This window comes from Bos javanicus, chromosome 11 (genome assembly GCF_032452875.1).
Source record: "Bos javanicus breed banteng chromosome 11, ARS-OSU_banteng_1.0, whole genome shotgun sequence".
NCBI lineage: Eukaryota > Metazoa > Chordata > Mammalia > Artiodactyla > Bovidae > Bos > Bos javanicus.
Window position 1 is genome coordinate 68,620,679 of NC_083878.1, and position 25,204 is coordinate 68,645,882.

At 47.3% G+C, this 25,204-nt stretch overlaps 1 protein-coding gene across 1 annotated transcript in view; it reads left to right on the top strand.

Annotated features, from left to right (window-relative positions):
* The window catches only part of CAPN14 (calpain 14), a 38,080-nt gene extending 28,652 nt beyond the window's left edge, over positions 1–9,428 (top strand). The window contains exons 17-22 of the mRNA XM_061432920.1: positions 1,461–1,525; positions 2,707–2,775; positions 3,936–4,014; positions 4,824–4,940; positions 5,307–5,362; positions 7,234–9,428. Coding sequence (XP_061288904.1) covers positions 1,461–1,525; positions 2,707–2,775; positions 3,936–4,014; positions 4,824–4,940; positions 5,307–5,362; positions 7,234–7,260 — 413 coding nt within the window. The 3' untranslated portion in view covers positions 7,261–9,428. The remainder of the gene's footprint in view (positions 1–1,460; positions 1,526–2,706; positions 2,776–3,935; positions 4,015–4,823; positions 4,941–5,306; positions 5,363–7,233) is intronic.
* The last annotated feature ends 15,776 nt before the right edge of the window (positions 9,429–25,204 follow it).

Sequence of the window (25,204 nt, forward strand, 5' to 3'; positions counted from 1 at the left end):
TGTTTAGACACTTAGATGAATCTCTGTATTCTGCCCTTGGTCCCCCTACACGTCCTCAGCTTTTATCAATGGCTTGGAAGAAGACAAGACACGAAGGCTTATGAGATCTGCAGATGGCACAGAGCTGGGAGGAATCATTAATAGACAACAGAATTGAAATTCAGAATGTTCACCACAAGCTGTGCCCAAGCCAAAAAGATGAAATGCAGTCAGGGTGATAATTAAAAACTGCCATTTTGTACTTTTTAAAAAATCGGTCACACAAGTTCATAACAGAAGAGACCTCATCTTTGTGGCAGTTTATTTGAAAGATATCTGGTTAATTTAGTTGACCTTGAGCTTAACATGTGCTAATAGTTTTAAGTTGCTGCTAAATAAGCTAATCCAAATTCAGACAGTATTTAATGGAAGCTTTAGATGTGTGTTTTTGAAATCGTGTTCCAAGAAATGTTAGAAACCAAAAGGTTTTAGTGAGTGTTCCATGAAATAAAAAGGGTTAGGTTCTATGGTCAATTGAGCTTAGGTAATTCTGTGTTAAACAAAATTTCAATGTTGACTCCTCTATACCAATCACGTGCTAAGGTACATGATGATGGAGAAAAGGCTTGTAAATACAAAACATTTCGAATGTATTTGAACTCAAAACCCTTTCTCTGCAAAACATCTCCCTTGGAACGTAATTTGGGAAATGCAGACTGAAAATTTTGGAAATGATAGACCCACTGTACTCTGCTTAATCCAATTGCAGCTGCAGGCGTGTGTTCCAGTCTTGGTATCACATTTTAGGGAGATGCTGGCAAAGCATAGCTCATGGAACAGGGAGGTGTGGGTTTAGAAACCATGTCATCTGGGGAAGCGTTGGAGAAATGTTTAGATATTTAGAATGGAGGGGAGATGTCAAGGAGGGGACAGATAGTTATTTATGTTTTTCTGGAGGTAAAACTAGGGCTAGTGAATGAATGAGAAAAGAGGTTCCTTTGGAATTAAATGAGAAATTTCTCCTGACCTGGAGCTATGGATTCACGTGAAAAAGAGAGGTCCCATCGCTGACAGGAGGACTGTCAAGATGTCTGAGGCTGTCTCCCAGTTTGGGTGGGAGCTTGGACAAGTTGCTCTTTCAGGCTGGGTAGTCTGTGACCAGCTGGCTACCTGCCTCTGCCACTCCCCCAGTTACAAAATGTCACCTCTCTGCCAGTCCACCAGGTACAAAGGGCCATGTTCATCTGTCCCACTGTGTAAGCCAGAATGTTTTCTGCAGGGTTTTACTGTTTTCCTTGGGGGTAGGAATCACCTCCTGCGCCCCCACCCGCCAAGCCTTCTCTCTCAGTCTCCACTGCTCTTACTCTCCCCATCCCCAACATAAATGATGCTCCTTGGAACCTCTGGAGGGTCTAGACAGCGCTGCCTCTCCCTGCAGTCCCAGGGCCACTCCCATGCAGACTCTTTCTGTTCCTTCACAGGTCTAGGAAGCAAACAGCCTCTCTTCAGCCTTGAGGCCTGTCAGGGAATCCTGGCCCTGCTGGATGTATCCTTTCAGGTTTGTGGGTGGATGCATTCTGCTGTTGGAGAGCTTTGGCCTGGAGCCAGACTTCCTGGGGTTGAGACCCAGCCCTAGCACTTAACTAGGGCTCTGAGGAGTGACAAAGTCCTCATGTGTAGCCTAAGGGTGGTGTTAAAGCCTATTCTGGAGAAAGTGAAGTGAAGTTGCTCAGTCGCGTCCGACTCTTTGCGACCCCATGGACTGTAGCCTACCAGGCTCGTCCTCCGTCCGTGGGATTCTCCAGGCGAGAGTATTGGGGTGGGTTGCTGTTTCCTTCTCCAGGAGATCTTCCCAACCCAGGGATTGAACCCGGGTCTCCCGCATTGCAGGCAGACGCTTTACCATCTGAGCCACCAGGGAAGTGGACAAGTTAACTGGAGTTTAATTACCCACACTGCAGAGAGGCACATAGAATGGATAGTGTGAAGAGGGTTGCAAATACAAAGAATCTTGTTAGCAACTTTGCAGAGGCCAGGGGCGATGGGGGATGGTGGTCAGGTGTGCAGGCTTTGGGGCAGGTCCCAGCCTTGTCACCAGAGACGAGATCATACTCGCTGAGCTCTCATTTCATCATCCAGAGCAGGGGGCAGTTAGTAACTACCCCAACTGCTAGGTGAAAATGAAGGTCAAGTGTGTAGCTCAGCACTAGGCCCACCGCCAGGGCTCCAACAGAGCTGGCGTGTGGTGGTATTTTTGACCCAGTCTCTCTGACGTGGGGCGACTTGGACATGGTCTACAGAGCCAACCATTCAGCTGTTAACTTGTCACAAAATGACTAAATAGAAAAGGCCTCCTCATCCACCCTTGTGCCTGAATCCATCCATAAGTTAGTTTTAACAACAGTGATAAAATATTTACTATGTTTTATTTAAACTGTATCAAATTGGCCACATCAGAATACCCTGTTTCACTAGATGGAAGCTGTTGTCACCACCATCATCCCCACCTCTCTTCCCAGCGTTGCTGTGTTCCAGCTCATTCTGTCCTTTCCTAGCAAGGGCCAGGGAGCCCTGGGCTGGACAGACCAGTCAGGGGAGGCCAACTAGGCATGTCCAACACTGACTGTGGTGTCCCAAGTTGCCCGCGACTCTGTGAAGGGCCCATCACTGCTTCCAGAGGTGGGCATGAAACTCCTATGGTGGCTTTGACCTTAACCCTGCTATCAGCTTAACGCATCCGGCACTGTGAGTATCCAGGAATTCAGGGACCTGTGGAAGCAGCTGATGTTCTATCAGGTGAGAACAAGTGTTTAGCTGGCCTCCCGCAGGACGGCGCAGAAATGGCAATTCTGCAAAACTTGTAAAAGACCTCTCCCTTTCAGCCCGTTCTACTGTTAGGTAGTTAGAATAGGCAACACGAGTCCAGAATGGTGTGGCTAAAAGACAATGAAGGGAAAAGCCGGCGAAAATAGAACAAAGAGAGGTCCAAGGACTGGAGTGAGGACTTCAGGTAGAACAAACAGCACTCCTGGCTAGCCCAATTTACGTAGGGCAGGCCCGGGGGGAGGAAAAAACATATAAAAAGAGGAGCCAAAGGATCAGGTCTCCCCCTCTCTTTTCTTTACGTCTTTGGGTTGGCATGCCTTCACACCTCAAGGATGTATTTTCCTGCTTTTTTCTAAATAAAATTGAGCTGTAACACGGAGCTGTAACACTGATCTGTCTAAGAGCTATAACACAGTCTGTTCAAGACCTGAGAGCTATAACATGGTCTGTCCAAGACCCGAGAGCTATAGCACGGTCTGTCCGAGAGCTATGACACGCCCAGGGCTCTCACGTCCGTCGCTTCCAATTTTTGCTGAGATGAGACAGAACCGAGGAGAATACCCTTGCCGGACACTACCCAACCACTCACCCAGTCTTCCCAAGTGTCCTTCTAGTGTTTCTTACTTTCTCTTCCAAACCCAGAGAGCCTGTTGCAATAGTCTTCTGGATTTTGAAAGTGACATCTGATCATGTTGCCTCCTTCCTTACCTAACTAAAAGGAAGAGACTCCCCGTGGCCTTCAGATCAAGTTCACACCCCTTAGCATGGCATTTAGAGTCCGTCATAAATTGTCTCCTGCCTACTTTTCCAGTCATTGCTCATAACCGTTCTCCTGTCTCCTGAGTCATCAGGTCGGAAGCCCTTCAAAATTTGGATGATTCGCTTAGATTAAGCATGTTTATCTGTATCCTGACTCTCCATCCCTCATGACAGAAACACTGCCCCCTCTTACAGCCTAAAGGACAACTGGGACGGGGGTGGGATCCCGGCCAGGAGACCACAGCCTGTTCTTGTCTGGGCAGCTAGGCCTACGCTCACTAGCAGTCTTGCAGGCTTGACACTGGGGTGCAAGGTCAGGGGGTGCTTGGAGATGGCTGGCTTCCTCAGCCTTTGCTTTGTGTTCTTCCCAGGAGGTTTTCCACAAGCAAGACACTAACCGGTCAGGATCCCTGAATTGGGCCCAACTGCGGGCTGCCATGAGGGAGGCAGGTAGGCACACAGCAGGCCCGGAGTGGGGCTGGGGGTGGGGCAGGGGTGGGGTAGGGGTGCGTGACGTCCTGCTGGTGGTTTAGTCACAAAGTCGTGTCCAACTCTTGTGACCCCATGGACTGCAGCCTGCCAGGCTCCTCTGTCCATGGGATTTTCCAGACAAGCGTACTGGAGTAGGTTGCCGTTTCCTTCCCCACGGCATCTTCCTGACCCAGGAATCAAACCCAGGTCTATCTGCATTGCAGGTAGATTCTTTACCGACTGAACCACTAGGGAAGCCTACAGTCGTTCTAAAGAGCAGAGTTACTCCCTGAGTTCAGAGGCCCAAAGATGTGGATCTGTGATTAACTAAAACATGGATTATTATCAGTATGTTCACAGCTAACATTTACTGAGGGCTGGCACACCCACACTTTATTTAGTCTTTGCCAACACCCTGTCATAATCCCCACTTTACAGAGGAAGAAATAGCAGCTCAGATAAGTTAAGTCACCTGGGGCTTACCTCCGGGACTCCCAGACTCCAAAACAGATTGTCTTGACCACTAAGCAGACTGCGTCCTGCCTGGAAGGCCAGTAACCCGCTTGATCAAGAGATCCTCCTGGTTGCCTAGGGGACAGGGACAGAGAATGGAGAGAAAATAAGATTAGTAAGATAAGTAATTAATTCACAATGAACCCTGTCAAAGAAGACCCTGGGCTATTAGAATTCAGGTCCTGGAGATAGAGGGACAATTTAGGGGCATCAGGTGGGAGGGGAGCTAGGTGTGAGGTCCCAGTGCCCACGGCAGGAGCCTGTGTTCCACGCAGGAATCATGCTCAGTGATGACGTCTGCCAGCTGATGCTTATCCGCTACGGCGGCCCCGACCTCCAGATGGACTTCGTCAGGTTTGTCCGCTTGATGCTGCGTGTGGAGAACATGGAGGGTAAGCTGGGGAAGGAGAATGGACCAGGGCTTCCTCTGCTCTCCTCGTGGATTGCCCACCTGTCCCCAGTTCAAGCGCAAAGAGGACGCTGCCAGTGCAGGGAACTCTGGGGAATGCTGGCTCTGTTTCTGTGAAATCTGGCTGCATCTCCCCAAACTCACGGATGCCTTGCCTGTTCCAGGGCAGAGATGTGGGGCAGCCTGCTTAGAACAAGTGTGGCACGTGTGGTTGCACCAAGGCCAAAATTGGGTTCCCGGGTGAGGGGATGTATGGGAGGAGCTAGTCCCTTATGTTTCCAACACACACACACACACACACACACTCACACACACATTAACTATGTTCCTTTTTCCTGCATTTTCACAGATGTCTTCCAAAACTTGACCCAAGATGGCAAAGGGATATACCTCCAGAAGCCAGAGGTAAGACCTTCTCCACGGGATTGAGTCTCATCATCTTAGGGAGTGGTGGCCAGTGCGGGTCCAGGGTCTTGTGAAGGAGAAGGGTGCTGGGGACCCTGCATTCTGCTAAGTTCAGGGGACAGCACTTCATTCATTCATTCAGGCATTGTTTTGATGGGGCACCTGCTGTGTGCCAGGCACGGGGGAAGGTACAAGTGTTTGTTGAATGATTGAAGTGATATGCTGAGGGGAAAACAACACTGTGTCTGACACTGATCACTGATTATCTTCCCCGACGACTCAGGTTGCATGGATTTACTGAGCACCTTCTATGGGCCAGATGTGGTGTTAGATGGTGTTTGCTGCATAGACATTGGAGTCTGGAGTTGAATCATCTGCCCTTTCTTTCTCAAACATTCTCTGGGACTTCCCTGGCAGGCCAGTGGGTAAGACTCTGTGCTTCCACTACAGGGGGCACAGGTTCAATCCCTGGTCAGAGAACTATGATACCACATGCAGGGTGGCCAAAAAAATAAAACACATTCTCTGTTTGAGCTGCTTAGGAAGGGACTGATAAAAGCTGGGGTTTCTCTCTTGACCCCAGATGTCCATTTTATGGAATAACCTTCTAAGATATAGAAGGTTCCCTGGTGGGCTTCCCTGGTGGCTCAGATGGTAAAGAATCTGCCTGCAAGGTGGGAGACCTGGGTTTGATCCCTGGGTTGGGAAGATCCCCTGGAGAAGGGAAAGGCTACTCCCCACTCCAATGTTCTGGCCTGGAGAATTCCATGGGGTTGCAAAGAGTTGAATACGAATGAGTGACTTTCACTTTCTAAGATATAGGGACCCACAGTGTGTCTACCCTCAATCACTCCCATGTTTGAGTGTGAAGGTGGGATGCAGCTAGAGAGGCAATGGTTTTCGAACTCCTGAGCCCATCCCCAAGCAAAGGTCCCCAAGACCACCTCCTGATCTCAAGCAGTCCCTCCATAGCCGCAGACTCAGCACTGAGAGAGCAGGACAGTGTCAGTGTGGCAATCGACACAGGATAGCCCACAGCTTGAGGAGGCTTCTAAAAAGCAATGTGCTATCACAACAAGAGAATGGACTGTTACAAGCCACAGCACCCCTTGTAACCACCTGTGGGCAAATCATGCTACACCTCTGGGCCTCAACGTCCTAATATGTGAGATGAGCTGGGTGAGCGAGGTGGTCTCTAAGAGTCTCTGCAGCCCTCATCATCTCTGGTTCCTTAAGGAGATCCTCAAGGTCATTCAAGGAGGTCTGAAGGGAGCAGCAAACTTGTCGGGATTTCACTCTGGGGTTTTCTCTGATCCCTTTGGTAATGTCACCATTATCACCTTCATCATCACCAGCATCAGCATGACCCTTTTTATGTAATTGGCCTGGGGTGTGGCCTCTCCAGAGATCCCCACTGTGTGAGTTAGAGGGACCATTCATCACACACACATAAAGCTGTCAGACCAATGGGTTCATAAATGTAAACATGTAGAATATGCTCTAATGGATCTCTGCTGCCCAGTCGGTCCACACACCTGCACACTGCTATCAAGAACGTGCCAAATTGAATTCGTGGGGGAAAATTGCATTGCGAATTGAATGTAGAATCAACCAGCATCTCTGGCTATCATCATTCACAGGCACCAGGAGAAGTCAAGGTTGATTATATTTCAGGTTGATTTATACTTACCACTGGATGGTGTGGTCCGTCTGGCTAAGCCATCTATTAATGTCCTGTCTCCATGGCTTCCCAGGAGTGAGGGGGAGGAGGCCCCAAGTCCAGTCACCAGGTGACTGAGAGATGAAGCATCCTTAACTGAATGTCAGAGATGGGTCTGAATGGACTGTAACCTGCTTCCTCATTATTCCAGTGGCTAATGATGGCTCTGTACTGCTGAGAAGGCTGGAAGCTCACTGATCCTCACTGAGGACTCTGCATATGGACCAAGGGTGGCCTTTAGGTGAGACCAACCCACGTTCAACCCACCTACAATTCTTCAGGACTGTGTCTCCAGCTATCACCTTCTCATCTGGGAGGATGGGCAGCATACAAAAAGAGAAGTGAGGGAGTAAAGATTGCCTTGGGGTTGTCAAGACCAGCTCTTCTCCACAGTGACCACAACCACAAGCAGAGACGTGGCCTGAGTTGACTCTGGGTTGGTGTGCTTATCTTTGTATGATACTGCCTCCATGGGTGTCCAACTTAAATGACCTTAGACATGCTATGTCATCATATTTGGGGTAAAAGTCTAGGTTTCAAGATCTGAAGAGGGAATGATATGTTTATAGACATATGTAAATTGGCATCTATAAACTGGTAGCAGCATAGGCTAAGTTTTAACTATCTGGGGGTGGAGTAGACCCATATTGCACTTTCAAGAGTGCAGAAATAATAGAATTGGCAGGGTTTGGGGGGGATGGGCTGGCTCTGGCCTCTGAGGTCACTGAGTGATCTTCTGCTAACAATATCTCCAGATAGTTGGATTTGGTGTGTACCAGTAGATTTGGTGGGCTGCCGTCTCGGGTCACACAGAGTCGGACACGACTGAAGCGACTTAGCAGCAGCAGCAGCAGTAGATTTGAAACACCCAGCTTCTTAAAGGGCTTCCTGCATATGATGGGTGTCAGTCTGTTTACCTGACCTATGGGCTATCAGGTCTACTTCAGAGAAAAATAACAAATCCATGCTACATCATACAGTTAATCAGTAAATGGTCAGTATATCTGTTTTTTTTTTTAAAACTATGTTCATACCTCACTTTCCTGGGATCCCTACCAACCCAGAACCCAGATGGAAAACCAGAGCATTGGCCATTTTCCAAGGCCATACATTCTATTTATAAGTTAGAAACCTACAGCCATTTGTTAAAATTCTATTTATTATTCATTTACAAACTGTTCTAACCAATGTGACTGCCTGGTTTCTGGGCCCATAGCAGACTAGAGGAGGAGGCTGAAAGCGGGGCATCAAAGGGTGTCTTTTGGCAGAACTAAAGGAAATTTGACAGCCTGGTAGATGGGCAGTATGGGAGAAGGAGGGAGCACTTTCAAAGCATGGCTCAGGGAGTAGAAAAGCATTTTATTTAGAAAAACCTTTATTTATTTCAAATGATGAAAAATACAACGGTTTGTCAGAAAGTGCCATGTATACTACTTCTTGAGGTATTACTGATTTTATAAATACTGATCCTGTATTTATATTCTTTTAAAGAGTTTTATGTCTGTTTATCAATATCTCTATCTTTGGATTCTGCCATTGTAAATATTTGGTTTAATTAAATTGTTATTGTTTTGCACCATGAAGGCAATTTTGCAGATTTTGGGGGAAGGTTTCATGACATGTGGATTGCAGAGTGATGGTTTTGCTGGTGCGGATGGAATCAATGCTGAAATGAATTCTGATAGAGTCCTTCTTTCTGCTCCTTGGTGGTGGTCAGAGATGGCCTCCTGTCACTCATGTATAACCTCCACTCCCCTGAATTTATGTATCACTGTGTGCTGTGGTGACTCACAGATGCCCTGGGCCCTGCTGACCTCCACCCCCGATGATTCCCTCTGTGCCCCCCAAAGCTGAGTACTGGAAATGAGGGGCAAAGCCATGTTCCTACCCACATAACCCCCTCCCATCTGCTGTTACCCAGGGCGTGAGAGCAAGTAAAGCTCCAGGGCAGGATAGACTATTGAAGGTCAGGATGAAGTCACGCTGAAGATCTGAGTGCTGGACGTCAGTGATTTCCAGAAGTCAAAAGCCCAAGCTAGTCATGAGGTGGAAAGTGTGCAATCCAGAAGTCCAGCGACGAAGGAGCAAGGAGCCAGTCCTGAGGTGTTAGGTGAGGGCAGGAGTCCAAAGGGTTGGGTTGTCTAGAAGACCAGCCCAAGTAGGCAGAGCATGCCAAGGGAGCCTGTCCTAAGCTTTCATATCTCAGGGGGAAAAAAGGATTCTTATTGATAAAAGAAAAGGGACTAAAGTACCTGCCCTGTTTATTTCTTTATTCTGGCTTTTCTTTTCTCCTTTCTCTCATGGTTTGTATAAAGGTTCAGTTGCTGACTGGGAGCTCAACCCAATGCTCTGTGACAGCCTAGAGGGATGGGATGGGGTGGGAGACGGGAGGGAGGTCCAAGAGGGAGGAGATATATATATACTTGTGGCTGATTCATGTTGATGCATGGCAGAAATCAGCATAATATTATAAAGCAATTATCCTCTAATGACAAATTAAAAAGAAATTCAGTCACCACAGAGAACCTTCCAGATTCCAGTTAAGGCCCAGGGCAGGGCAGTCAGTTGCCAACTGTACAGAGCACTGCTTTCCTACTGTTGGTACTCTGGATTAGAGAAATGATTTTAGCCTCTAGGATTTCCAAGCTGATGTTTTCCCAATGGAATATATGTTTTTATATTTAGGAAAAAAAGGCAAAAATGAGTTCCGTGGGCCCTAGGTAGGTAAGAGGAGGCCAGCTCTGCCTGGCTTGTGGGTGAGCAGGCTGTGTGTCCATCTCTTGGGGAGTTCTGGTAAGACGGCCCTTTGGGGTCATGTTGCTGGCCATAGTGCGTGAGTTACCCTGTCTCCCAGGGTTCTGAAGACTGAGGGCTACAAAGTCCAACAGCAATGAAAACGGGGAGGGGTTGGGCAGGAAGAGTCTAGCTCTACGACCTTGGACCTCAGGTTACCATTTGTAATATGGAGCCCAAAATGTCTACATTACTGCGTGATTATGAAGACTAAATAATGCCGGTATGCTATACGCACTCAGTAAATGAAGCTCCTCTTTTTTTCTTAGGCAGTGCAGATTTTTTCTTACAACTATTATTTATTTTTTTAAATAAATAATGTATTTATTAAATATAAAAAATATATAAAACAAAAAAAACATGTCTTGTGTTTTTAAGACATGGTCACTTATAACAACCACTCCGCTGAAACGCCCAAGGTCTCACCCTCCACCTTTACTTTCCTCTTCCTCTACATCTCCTCTCTGAATGTGTTGATTGTGATTAGGATTTTGACTGTTAGTCGCCCAGTAGTGTCCGACTCTTTGCCATCCCATGGACTGCTTGTAGGCTGCCAGGCTCCTCTGTTCATGGAATTCTCCAGGCAAGAATACTGGAGTGGGTTGCCATTCCCTTCTCCAGGGGAGCTTCTCAACCCAGAGATCAAACCCGGGTCTCCTGAATGTGTTACTCCTTCCTTGAAGTGTGGTCCCAGGAGGTCCAGCCCAGTCTCCAATGCCAGGGGTCCAACTCCAGGCACCTCTGAGAAAGGGGCCCTCTTGTAATGAAAGCTCCTCTCAAGTCAAACAGACGCAGGTGCTGCCTTCTGCTCCCCTTGAACTTCAGAAGCAAGAGAAGGTTTACTCATCAGAACCCCAGGTTGTCAGCGAGGGGTTTTCTGGACCACAGACCAAGCAATTTCTGGAGACCATGCTGACCAGCAGTTGTTTCAGCACTTGAAAAATACAAGCTCACAGACTTAGGGAACGGACTTATAGTTGCCGAGGGGAAGGATGAGGGGGAAGGTAGGCAGTTTGGAATGGAAATGTACCCACTGCTATATTTAAAACGGATAACCAACAAGGACCTACTGTACAGCACATGGAACTCTGCTCAATGCTATGTGGCAGCCTAGATGAGAGGGGAGTTTGGGGGAGAATGGATACATGTATATGTATGGCTGGCTTCCCAGGTGGCTCAGGGTTAAAGAATTCACCTGCCCATGCAGGAGATGCAGGTTTGATCCCTGGGTCAGGAAAATCCCCTGGAGGAGGAAATGGCAACTCACTCCAGTATTTTTGCCTTGGAAAAATCCTATGGACCGAGGAGACTGGCAGGGGCTACAGTCCTTGGGGTCACAAAGAGTCAGGCATGACAGCAACTGCACACACACACACACACACACACACACACACATGCATGGCTGGGCCCCTTCGCTGTTCACCTGAAACCACGACAACATTGTTAACTGTCTGTATCTCAATACAAAATAAAAAGTTTTTTAAAAAAGATGTGAGCTCAAGCTGATTTCTCAGATGGGGGCGGGGGCGGTGGTGGTGGGGGCTCAGCCATCTGTGGCATGTACTGAGGCTGTATAGACACTAGATGGCGCCCTGTTCCCATGCTAGGGCGCCTTCCTGGGAGCTGGACTGCCACTAACATCTTCAGCCCCTAGCCTGGGAAACCCTGGCTAATTTAGAGTCCTGATACCTGACTCAGCTCAAAAAACCACTTTCAGCCCCACGTGGGTTCACTCCCTTTTTCTTGTCTCCTTTTTCTGCTTAGGTTCTAATTGTTGCACTGCACTTCATTTTATACAGCTTATTCGTTTCTGGGGGAAAAAGTAGGCTGTGCTTCTAAGCCCTTGTTTCAAATGCATCTCTGATGATGCACCCAGTTCTCTCACCCTTGGGCCTCAGGGCCTGCCTTAGTGCCTAACTCACGTTTGGTTTTTATTGAATGAATGGATGACTTTTGAAACAATTCAGGTGAATCCTGTCATTCAAAAAGCCAGCATCTATTCAAGTTTCTAGCTGAAAATATTAGTACATAAAGGTTGCCTAGGGACAAACGACTTTCCTCTGAAAGGCCCCTCAGATGTTGTATAAGGTTTGGTTGCATGCTGATGCTGAGCGCAGTTTCCCGTCCAAGGGGACAATTCGGACCACCTGTGAAAAGCGTTATCAAGCTCTATCTGAAAACATTTTCCACATCTTGACATTCCGGGGGCTCAGGCGTCGTTTCTCTTATACATTCAGAATTCAGTGGTATTAACCAATTGGGGAAAGTTCCAGAGACTTTTGCTTTCAGGGTGGCAGTGGCAGCTCTGTGGGCAGTGGGAGGGGGCGGGTCCTGGTTGTTGAGACATCTCCATCCTAAGCCTCAACAGCTCCCCCTGCTGGCAGAAGTATATGAGGCCAGCAGTCGCGCAGCCCAATACAGGCAGGGAGGGGAGGTGGAAGGAACAAGGCTCACCTAGGTGGGGAGTCTGCGTGTTTTTTGTTCTCCTGGAAAGCTCTCCATGGGGCCTTAGACGCATTTCCTAACTTCTCAATTCAACTATTTACAAGAGTTATGTGTGCAGTTGGGGGAGGTTGGACTGTGTAACTTCTAAATCTGCCTCTGGCTGGAGATAAATTTGCCAAGAGCACAGGCTGGGCTTGAACAACAACAAAAAAAGCCTGCCTGCGTCTGGCTCCACCATTTACTAGCGTAAGTTACCTTTGGCGAGTCGCCAATGTTTCTGTGGTCTGCCGGATGGTGTGGATCACGTGTCATGTGCGGTTATGATGGTGAGCTGCTTAGCACCAAGCCAGGCCTCTGCTATGGTTTACCGTGGACCCACAGGAGGGGCCGCTCCACTCTGCAGTGGCCCCAGAATTCCCCCAGGCATGAAGCCAAGTGGTTTCTGAACCAGGGCAAACCAGAGGCCTCAGGGCTCTGATGCCTGAAACCCAAGCTTCAGTTCTGCTTGGAAAACATGGCTTTGAGAGCTTTGATACAAAGAATGTTCCCCAGATTCATTTTCCTTTTGGCCAAATGAAAGGATCAAAATGATCTTTGTCTTTGTTTTGACTTCCTATTGACTTCACATCAAATCACCCCCGAGAGGGAGTGTCATCGAGCTTGACTGTCCACTCACTCAGTTAATAGCCAAATTGCTCTTGAACAGTAACAGGAGAGGCAGCCCAGCCAAGGCCACACAGTGGCCGCAGCAGCCTTGCTCAGGCAGAGAGAGCAGACCAGCCTGCAGCCCTGGGCCAGCCCCTCTGCTCTCTCAGCCTCGGTTTCACACACACCCAGGGAAGTGGACTTGTTCAGGTCCCACAGCAGGGCTGACTCCCATTTTGCATGGTCCAGGTTCTCTGGATACAGCTTGGATGGTTGACGGACATAGAACATTCTTTTTCTGGTGTTTGGCCAGGAATCAGAGGAGTCAGAGATTGTTAGAGGGCCTTGGCCAGGACTTTCATGCTGGAAGGACCCTGCCTCTGGGTGCGGGCAGGGCGCCTGGAGGAGGGAGTTACAGGGAGCCCTCCTGGGGACTCTGGAGGTTGTGTGTTTGCAGTTTGGTTTGTAGGTGACACCCGGAAATGGGCCTGAAAGACTGTCACTCAGGGCTGCTCATTGCTGCCCGGGTGCGTGTGTGTCTAACGCCCAGGCTCCCAGAATCGATGGTTTCTTCAGATCAGGCTATGTGGGGCTGGAGGCTCAGGAAGTGAAAGGAATTCTGAATCCTTCAAGTTCTGCTGTGAAAGTTGGGTCCTTAAGGGAGTAAGAATGACTCAGGAGTGGGCTAGTAAAAGTGCAACACACCTGACCAGAAGCCAGATGATGTGAGCTTACGTCCCTTCTGCCAGCTACTGGAGGTGAGGTTGGTAGCCTTAGGAAAGTATTTGACCTCTCTGAGAATCGGTATATTCATCTTCTGATTTGGGATGGTGACTCCTGCCTCCCTGGACGGTGGCAAAGATTACGTAAGATTGTGAGTGTAAGAGAGAATTGCAAATTGTAAAGTGGGGGCTACTATTCTAGTGCATAGACCTGGAGTCATGTGTGTTTGCTGGATTATTTGAGAATATTTGATTCTACTCTAGAAAATAAGGGAACCAAACAAATAAGGAGGATAGATAAAAATTAGTATAGAAGCAAATGGCTTGAAAGACCAATTAGAAGTAGATAAGAGTGAACCACAGCGTGAATGCAGATAGGAAGGGATGGAGAAGAGTGGGCTCTGAATATTCATGATTCACACTAAATATACATGAGACATGTGAAGCATCAAATATTCAGGCTACACCAAACGTACACGAGACCCATGAGACACTCGATCTTCAATCAGCTGCCCATTGGTGACGCCCATCTGGTCCCATTCTAACCCCTAGAAACGCAGATAAGCACCTCGGCTTTCAGCTGACTAAATTGATGGTCTGCAGCTGTGCCCCGCTGTCCCTGCCTGAGGCTCACTGATAGAGCACCTGTGTGGCTGGGCCCAGAACCTTCTGTCTTTTACTCAAAGCCTCAGCTCTGTTGCTTGTGACCACACCAACAGCAGGAAGGGCTGATGTGGCAGCCAGGACGGGACACCCAGGATTCGGTGGTGTGGTCTTTTCACAATATCCTGAGTGTCTCTCCCCAGCTTGCGTCCGCTGTTTTAAATTGATCCAGTCACCCACTTGAGCTGCGGCTCTTGCTTTGGTCTGCGAGCCCTTCGGCTTGGTGGTCTGTTGGCAGTGGAGTTGGCCGCTATCCTTGCAGCAAGGTAGTCCCCCCACGACACCTGGGGCCAGAAGCGGGGACTGGGCGCTGGGGGTGGGAGGACTGCGTGCTTCCAACTCTCTAGCCCAGCTGCTGAGATGCGGGTGCTGTGTCTGCATGTGTGGTGGGTGGAGGGGTCCCTCAGGACTCCCCCGCATCCCCGGTCAGGTGGGTCAGCTTGCACGCAGAGTGCTGAATGATGCCCAAGAATACACTGTGGACAGCACCCCAGGGATCCTGCCACCCTTCTCCCCTTGTCCTAAAAGGACAGAAAGTCAAGTGACTTCAGCAACCACCTGACAGAATTTCCTGCTCTCCTCATTGGCCTGACCAGTGTCCCAACTTTCTTACCATCGCCTTCCTGCAGACTCTTCTGAACGTCATCCTGAAGAGGCTACGTGTCAGAGAGCAAAGAAAACTGGGTCAGTGTCCTGCCTCAGTCACGTACTCACTGTGAGATGTACATGAGTCACCTTAACTCTGGGCCTCAGTTTCCTCATTAGTAAAATGATGCCTGACCTTGCACTTATAACAGCTGATGTTTTTTCAATAACCCCAAGTACAAACAAGGCAGATAGTTCTTTATTTTATTTTACTTACTGTGCTGCTGCTGTTGCTAAGTTGCTTCAGTCGTGTCCATCTCTGTGCGACCCCATGGACTGTAGCCTGCTAGCCTCCTCTGTCCATGGGACTCTCCAGGCAAGAATACTGGAGTGGGTTGCCATTTCCTTCTCCAAGGGAATCTTCCTAACCCAGAGATCAAACCTGTGTCTCCTTCATGGCAGGAAGTTTCTTTACTGTGTGAGCCATGATTGGAAGTCCCTTTATTAAGAAGCAGTGGGAGGTTGAGGAAGAGAAGAGATCAGCTCCTGTCTGGGCCTCTGAGGGGCTGTACGGTAGTGTGACTTTCACAGCTCAAGATGCAGCGGTCAGAAACCCCGGGTCACCTGGAAGTGACCAGTCTCTGGACAACTGGGTCCCCAGTGCCTGCTCATGTCCTTGTAATGCATTCTGGAAACGCATCCACCCAGAGGAGGCTCCTTTAGGGTGACCAAATGCTCATGTCCACCCTCCAAGAAGCACCACCTCTGGGAACCTGGAAAAGCAAACAGATCATTAAATGGCTAAACAGACTTAAAGCCCAGGGAGTGAGACAAGCCTGTGCCACTGTTGCACAGGCCTTCTGAGTGATTAAATATTTGTGCTGCCAGATGCGCACTCCCATCGTCTCCCTGGACAGCGCTCCACAACCGCGGCGGGCTCTGCCTTCCCGCTGTGCCCCCATCAGCTGTCAGTTACTTCCATCCATCTGCTGGCGCTTGTATGACATCATCTCCCTCTGAACACATGGAGCGTCTGTCGCAGGCCGCGCTAAGTTTACAGATCATTATACATTGATTGCGTTTTTGAGTGGCTGCTTCCCTGAGCCTGTGGGGAGGGCCTGTAATTCACCAGGGCAAACTCAGTCACTGCCCCAGCCCGACTTACTCCAGGAAAGATTTCCTTTTAGACAGTTAATCCCCATCAGGAGTGTAGATTCCCATTAGTTTTGATCAAAGAAATTCTCTGTGATCTGTCCTACCCTTAAAGCACCATGTGTGTTGGTTTATTTCACTAATAACTGCTGCCTTTAATGTTGCTGGCAGCCCGTGGGAGCTTACATAAATATCCTTTAAGCCAAAAACAATAGAAAGTGTGCAGGGGCCTTAAGGAAGGCCAGCCTTTGAGTTAAGAGTTTGGGATTTTGAAACAGAAAGCTTTTCCACTCCTCAAAAATAATTCTTTTTTTTTTTTTAATAAGGCAAGCAATTAAATGTTATGAATAGGCATTTAGAAATTAATTTTTTAGAAGAAACAAAGACCTTAAAGTTCAACCCCAGGTCTTTATCTTCAAGTGTGAATTTCTCCCTCAGACGCCCATATTTTTGAAGTTCCATTTGGGGAGTACCTACTTGTCGCCTGCAGCTTGGTTTCCTAATGGTTTGTAAGAGCTCTCACTATTCACTCCCATTCATAAGGGAAGTGGTCTTTAAAGGAGCTCAGTTTTGCTTCAGAACTGAGGTTCTTGATTGTTTGCTTGGTTTAGACAAGTGGACTCTGGGTTTTGGGTAACTGACATGCTGTGGAGAAGGAAATGGCAACCCACTCCAGTATTCTTGCCTGGAAAATTCAATGGACAGAGGAGCCTGGCAGGCTCTAGTCCATGGGGTCCCAAAGAGTTGGATGTTACTGGGCAAGTTTCCCTTTCGTTTTCAGAGGACCTGATTACCTCTTCAGTGTGTCTGACCAGTGTGACCTTATATCAGATTGCCTGGGGCTTTTAATTGCACAGCTTTCAGGGGCCCATAGGTCCCCCTCTTCATTTTAACATGTGGCACTTTTAGGGCATGGCATGTTCTCCCAGCTTATAGATGATTTTCTCTTGGTTGAACTTCAGAAATGCTGATTCTCAGGGAATGCAGGGAAGCACCTTCATTCACCACTTAAATCTGAAATTCTGGGGCCAAGATATGAAAGTCCAAGTTTTCACACACACAAAAAAATCACTAAAATGATTCTGATGTATGCAAAGTTCTGATGTTATTCAGAACCGACTTTGCTTTGCCAGATTTCATTTGTTCCCTGTTTTTTTCCAAGATGCGCTCCAGAGATAGGTTTCCAGAACACACCAGAGTCATATAAGGTACCCATAAATTGGGTACTGGTAGCACTTACCTCTTGGCATAAAGGAGAATGCTGGGCGGTGTACATTTCTGTATCCTTCCTCTTATCCCTCTTAGATCTGCACTTTCTCCAGAGCTCCCCAATGTAAAGAGATCTGAAGATGCCTAATGTGACCTGTTGGCAGTGTGTGGGTACCTTTCTGAGAAGAGGACGAAGTGAGCATTTAGCTTCCTGGTGCTGGCATATACACGTTCATTTTAGGGTCTTCATCTGCTTTGGTAGATAAATCACAAACATTTCCATGAATAACTGTGTCTGTTATGCAAATTGGTTTCCGTCTGCTGGTCTGTTGAGAATAATGTTCCATAATTACAACAGTTATTTACTTATGGGCAAATCAGCTTTCCTACCACCTTCTCCATTTGGGGGAGGCCTCCAGCTGCTGCAGGAGCCTGTGTATCTGGAAGGGCTGGGGGGGCTCTGCCTTTGTGGACCTGTGGTCTGAGTTTGCAGGTCCTGAGACAGAGAAGGATCCAAATGCCATACATTACTTACTTGTACATTTATCCTAGGAGTGTTTATTGAGCACCTACTTCATGCCAAGAGCTTTGCCAGGCTCGGTATTCAGAGATGAACAGACCCAGTCTTGTTCTCCATCATTCACAGTCTGGTTAAAGAGAAGTCAGCATGGTGTTCTGGTAAGGGGACAGTGCAAGGGGTCATGTAAATCCAGGGAGGATCCATAGTCCAGGATCAGGAAATGCTTCCAGGCAGAGGTGACGTTTTCTCACTATGCAGGTCTGTCCTGCTGTTACAGATTCCTCCCAACACCAGGGAATTTTCATTCTCTGTTTCCTCAAAATTAAATGCTGTTCCCCCCTCTTTTTGGCTATCTCCTCCCGTACATCTTCAGGTCTTCGCATAAACACTGTTTTCTCAGGGAGGCTTCCCCTGGCCTTACTCCCCACAAATCTAAATGATGATTCCTCTGCTGCTTTTCTTTCCTACCTTCCCATTCCTTTACAACACAATATATCTGTATCTATGAGCCTGCGTGTGTGCTAAGTTGCTTCAGTTGTGTCTGACTCTTTGCAACCCTATGGACTATAGCCCACCAGGCTACTTTGTCCATGGGAGTCTCCAGGCAAGAATACTGGGGTGGGTTGCTATACCCTCTTCCAGGGAATCTTCCTGACCCAGGGATCAAACCCATGTCTTCGGTACCTCCTGCACTGGCAGCTTCTTTACCACTGGTGCCACCTAGGAAGCCCATTTGTATCTATGTGAGTCTTTAAATAACTGTTTATTGTTCCTACCAGCTGTAAGCTCCTCAAGGTAGATTTTCCTCTGCTGTGTATATAACTGTCTGCCACACAGAAGACACTCAGTAAATGTTGGGACACATGAATGAACTTACCCAACAAAGGCGAGTCAAGAAGCCTTCTGGATCTCAGTTTGTTCCTCTGAAAAATGGGATTCAGGTGTGCCTGCTTCATAGGATTTTGAGTGTGGTTACCTGAGCAATGCCCCCCTCTCCCCCAAGATTTTCACACCCTTGGAACCTGTACCTGTGTGACCATATATGGCAAAAGGAACTTTGCAGATGTAATTAAATTTTGTAATTTGAATGTAATTAAACCTTGAGATGGGGAGATTATCTTGGATTATGCAGATAGGTCTGGTGTAATTGCAGGGGTCTTTGTAAGGAAGAGGCAGAGAATCAGAGGGACAGAAGGTGATGTGGTCACAGAAGCAGAGAGAGACCAGGAGATGTTGTGTGACTGGCCTTGAAGGTGCAAGAAAGGGCCACAGACCAAGGACTACAAGTTGGAAGAGGGAAGAAACAGATTATCCCAGAGCCTTCATAAGGAAAACCCTCCCTAACCCCTCTGACACTTTGATGCAGCCCTGCAAGACTCATTTTGAATTTCTGACTTTCAGAGCTTTAAGAGAAAAAAAGGTTATTTTAAGCCTCTCTATGTGTAGTAATTTGTTACAGCAGCAATAGAAAACTAATACATGTAGGGATCCAATAAGATCTTGTGTGGGAAGACTCTCAGAAAAACACAAAGCCAGGAGTCATTATTAGTTTATGACAACTCACCCCTTGTTTATTCCATTTCTGTGCAGTGCTATGTAAGTTTCAGCAACGATAATGAGGCAAGATGCTTGAATAATAGCCTTACACCCCAAGGAAGGGTATTTTTTTTCATAGTTTATAATTCCCATAGAGCTTGAAAATCTTCCAGGTCTTATAGTTCTTAATTATGCTCTCATGCATATGTATCAATTACCCACATGCTCCTACCTAGCTTGTTACTGCAAAGATATTTTAAAATATATATATTTGGAACAGTTTCCTCTGCATGCATCTCTGTCTGAAAATATCCTATGAAATATTTCACCTCCACTGCAATAATCCGTGCCGGTTGGGACATGCTTGCCAATCTTCCCCTGCACGATGAAATTAAACCTCCGCTGTTGTCTACTGCAGTCTCAAGCCTGCTCATTCTACCTGGTAATTCTCTCCTTATAACTCTCAGTGGCTTCATTGCAGATTTGGTTCTCTGGGTTTGTGTCTGCTTTGGTGGGTATGGTCTGCAATCCAGGAAGGATCAGGGATTGCCTGACCCAGGAAGTTATATTGAAATGGCAGTGCAGGGGAAAGAAAGGGTGTTGATAGTTTTGCTCACTGTTTCTCCCTATTAGAAGTGACTCTGCAGGGTCTGTACTTCTGGGCCAGTGAATTCTCACAGAGTCTCAGTGCTAGGGAGGCAGTGTTATCTGCTGGTGAATGACTTTACCAAGTGATAGCACGTGAAGTCCTCCAGTGGCCCTTTCGTGGTGATCTTCGGATTTACCTGACTCAATTTTCCAATTTGCAAGTCGATTTTCTTCTTTCCTGATTCTCCCTTTTCCTGCTACTCCTTTTCTTCCCGACTATTTCCCCTGTCCTGGAGCTGCCTGTAGAAACTATGCCTCCTTGTCTCTGTTGGGAAAATCATCTGTAAATCTTCATCTGGCATTTTCACCAAAAGGACCGATGGCATTCTGTGGGCGAGCTAAAACATGGTGGTCTGCCTTGATTTTTAGCTGTTATACTGAACTTAAAAAAATTTTCTTTTGTGAAAGGCGAGATTTTACCTGTGGAACCTCTACTTTATAACATACACGTTTTATCAGTAGGTAGAACATTTAAGCTCTCTCCATCTTGGTTCCTTCATCAATGGAGGTGGTAATATAAACACTGTAGTGTCACTGGGAGGATTACATGAATTACTATGTGACATGCTCGTCACTCCTGGCGTGCAGTCATTTGTAAAGTACTTATTGTCTCCTCTGCCCCCTCACTCCATTCTCGTGCTTGAGATGCATACACGCTCTCTGGTGGATTTGCTCTACAGAAGGATTCTGGGGTTCTAGTTCAGAGAGTCGATTTGGTTTGTCCCAGGAGAAGCCTAGGAATCTGTGTCTGGATTCCCAAAGCTGCCCAGGTGACACTGACTCAGGTGTTCTTCAGACTGTACTTTTAGAGGCTGTTCCATGGGCTGTAAAGACGGCGACCCGCACCTTGAGCATCCTCGGGGCAGTGCTGTGTGCTGTCGGTTTGTGGTGAATCACAGTGTCTGTCACAGAAGAGACACCCGATGCACACTGGTCAAAGTTAAATGAGTACCTCCATGCACTTTCCATGTTACCTGATTTATTTTTTCAAGTTTTACTCCTCACTGGGCAATCAGAAGGCTATGCATAAAGTACACTAGTGTGACAACTCATCCTCAAGCCTGAAACGTATCCTAGGCAACATTTGAGTCCCCATTCCCCTCCATTCCTGCAGGTCTACATCTATCCACCTTTCCATAAGCCCCAGTTCCAAGCCATGTTCTCTATGACTCCCTCTCTGGTTAGAATTAACATTGCCCTTCTCTCCAACCAGCTTCTGCATATCATGTAAGATAATTTAACTCACACAGGTTATGTATATTCATTGTCTCTCTCAGCAAACCTCACGCTCTCAGTGGTTTCCAAACCCACCCCCTTTTTCCATCTGGACCACAGTTGGCTCAGTCCCAGCTCCATCATCTTGCTTGTGTTTATGACATTAGCTTCTTCTTTGACTGAGTCGGGTGACTGTGAGTTCTATATCTTTTCAATAAACTCTCCTTTAAGTAGGCTAGCTTGAGTGGGTTTCATTCATTCTTTATCTTCAAAAAGAAATGTGAGAAGCAATTGGGCATGTCATGGAGCAAACAGTTTACATTTGAATTTGAGATGGACCTGGGTGTACTCACCTTTCTTAAAGACGAGAGCCCCAAACACAGCTTCAGAAGAAGCAGGCTGGAAATATCATGCTTGTCTGCAGCTAAGCTGAAAGCCAGTTCCTGTGTTTATGTATAAAGTCAGCATTCTCTGTTACTCACAGCTGGGTGAGGGAGACTTTCCTGACTGGATATCTGACCCAGCATGACTTGGGCTCATAGCGTGCTATGGGGGAACTGCTAAGACTGAGGTTCAGCGTGGAAAGTCTTTTCTGCTGCCTTGGGAGATGGTTGTGGAATTGACAGGCACAGAAGGAATCGACCTAGCTCTTCCCTCTTCCAGTACAAGGGCAGCCTGGCCTGGCAAAGGGCTTATACAGAATTTCCCCTGTTCTTTAGGTTATTTCTAAGGTGTTAGCACCACGCCGATGCTCTTGTAAAATCACACTGGCTGCTAGTCCCCTTGGATGGTGTCTTAGCCACCAGCTCTAAACGCCTTCAGATGTTCGAGCCAGCAGACCCTGCACTGTCCTCGTTGGCCAAGGCACTGTCACCTGGTCAGCAGGTGCTTATGGAGAATCCCCGGGTGCCCATCTCTGTACCAGGCGCTCTTGCATTTAGCTTATATGTGTGAAGAAAACTGTTAATTGCCTGCTGGACGTGCTGTTCTGGAAGGGTTCTGACACTTCGGCGAGCATTGCCAGGGCAACCAGACCAAGAGTCTGTTAGTTAATTAACATTGCAGTGATGGCACCCTATTCTAGCTTCTAGAGAAGAGGAAACTGGCTGGGATGTTTTCGTCCTCTGTGAGGGGTGGGAGAGAGAGAAACAAAGAGTTTCACAGTAGAGGCTTTGTCTCAGTTTAAGGCCAGCTGGGACCAGACACGGAGAGAACTGATGTTGCAGAGAGTTACAGACGAAAGGAGTTCAGCTCATAATCAAGTGGATGTTCAGCAGAGAAACGGTTGAGGGTTTCTTAGGACAGAAGGAAACGACAGCACTAAGGGTCTGTCAAGGGCAAAGCTTAATTGCTTCGGGGTTGAATTGGGGTCCAGGTTTCATGCAAAGGTTAGCCTTCCAATCAGGGCTCCCGAGAAGATCACTTAGAAGGGCTTTTGTAGAAACAGTTGGGAATTCATGAAGAAAGACACGCCCATGTGGATTTTGTTTAATTTTGTGTGTATGTATGTCATCACAGAAAGCAAGGAGTGACTGTTCAAGTTCCTCATGGATGATTTGGGGCAATCACTCTTTGGTTTTTGTGATCACACACACACACACACACACACACACACACACACACAATTAAACAAAGACTGTGCCCATAATGGGCTTCCCAGGGGGCGCTAGTGGTAAAGAACCTGCCTGCAATGCAGGAGACATAAGAGATGGGGGTTTGATCCCTGGGTCAGGAAGATCCCCGGGGAGGACGGCATGGTAGCCCACTCCAGTATTCTTGCCTGGGGAATCCTTAGACAGAGGAGCCTGGCAGGCTACAGTCCATGGGGTCACAAAGAGTCGGACACGACTTAGCACATGCCCATAATGGTTTTTGACATTTCTGCCCATAGTCCTGGCTGCCTTTTTGTGCTCTGAACCCCATTATGCAACCAAAGGTCTTTGGAATTAGGATGGACTCCTAAGGAACTCATTTATAGGTTGGGCACAGCCAATCAGATTCTATCTTCAAGAATTGCACTAAAAAACTGAATTAGTTGCTAGTCAGAAGCCTGAATGGGGAGGGCAGGACACGGACACCTGTGCTAGGCAGCCATGTCTGCACGAACACCCAGACACAGAGAACAGCTCTCAGGCAGCAGGGGAGGCAAGGGTTATTCACTCATTCATTCACCCATCCATTCATTCTTCACTCATTCAGAGCTATTCACTGAGTTACTTCTATGCACTATACCCTCCTCAGGACACAGGTAACGCAACAATAATTAAAACACAGTCCACTTCCTCATAGAGTCTACATTCTAGTGGGGCAAAAGGGAAACATAAAACAAATAAACGTACACTATATGCTCTGGCAGTAGTAAACACTACGAAGAAAAGAAAAGTCACTAGGACCAGAGAGATAGATGGAATTGAGAAGCTGCTATTTTAGATAAAGAGGACAGGAAAGGCGAAACAAGGGAACAATAAAGGTAGCGACCTAGGAGGAAAGAGTGAAGGGGGTGGCTGGGAGGATTAGGGCCAAGGTTTCCTCTGGCCACAGAAAAGGAGAGAGGGATTCTTTTGAGATCTGGCTGTCCTTACTGTCCTTGGGTTCTGTGAGATCCCCTGCTGTACATCTAGTGAATTACCCCTTTTTGCTTAAGCCAGTTTGCGTGGCTTTCATTTTCTGGCAGTTATCGGATTTCAAAGTCATCTACAAATCCACAAGGTGAGTCTAAAGCAGTTACAAGCCACCCTAGAATTTCTGTCAAGGCGCCTTAACCGGAACACATGGCTCTCTATCTCCACCTGGTGCCGGTTCCCTTGAGGTGCAAGAGCCTTAACAAAGGGACAGAAACCAGTCTGTGAGCAAAAGAGATAATAAACGCAACTGTTTCTTATCCCAGTTTTAGCAAATTTTGAAAATGGAAGGAATTAAAATCTTGAAAGCATTAAAAGGCTATTTATTCATGCTGGGATCCACCCGTTTCATCTGGAGGATTCCAGGGAACTTAAAGAGATTAGTTGTGATTTCTTTGAACTGAGGGCAATAGCTGGTCCTGTCTTGGAGTCTGGTCCCATCGCTCTGGATGGCTCTGAGTGATTCTACATGTAAACCTGGGGTACAGTTCATTCCTGGCCTTTTGATCTCAGTCTAGCTAGAGAATCAACCAACAAGGTGGGATCTCTCTAGACTCTGTGGATCCCCAAGATCCCACAGATACCCCAGTGTCAAAAAGGAACATAAAAAACACTGTAGCTTGAGGCTCTGACTGCTGTTGGACTTGTGTTTAAGGGAAACAGTATTTCTTGAGTTCTCTGATGCCAGGCACTGAACATACGCCATCTTTGCCTATCTCTAAGGAATTAACCTTATTGTAAAGATGGGGAAGCAACTCCTGAGATTAAGCATGTTGCTGCATCAGTCAAATTCTGGGTTGCAAGCTCCAGAAGATTACTCTGGCAGATAGAAGCAGAATACTAAAAGGAAGTTGGGAAGCTCACAGAGAACCAGGGCTAAGCTTTGAGAGGTTTGCCTCCAGTTGCTCTGGTGTGATGAGCAGACAAGTAGATACCAGATTTGCACCACTGACATTTTTGTGCAGGTACTCAGCTTCTGCTGCTGCTGTGAGTACCAGGCCTCTTCTGTGCCAGAGATTCAGCACTTCAGCTGTCATGACTCCCACACCCCTTTGTTCTTTCTCTTTTGTCTCATCAGCTCCCATGTAAAAATTTGGCCAAGTGGTCTGATCAGGAGAGCTGCAAGGGAGGCTAGGAAAGGATGTGCTGGTATTCTTCAACTCTTTTGAGAGAGGCTGTTTCAGTTCCTTATCAGGGAGGGAATTCCCCCTAAATAGAATGGGGTTCAGATGTAGGCAGCCAAACAGAGTCACGTACCCTCCAGAGCTGCCAATATATCATGTCTGGTGCCACTGGGGAATTGGCATCTCTTTCCAGAGTCCTTCTTTCTGTCAATACAATGGAAGGAGATGCTGGTTTTAAAAATTC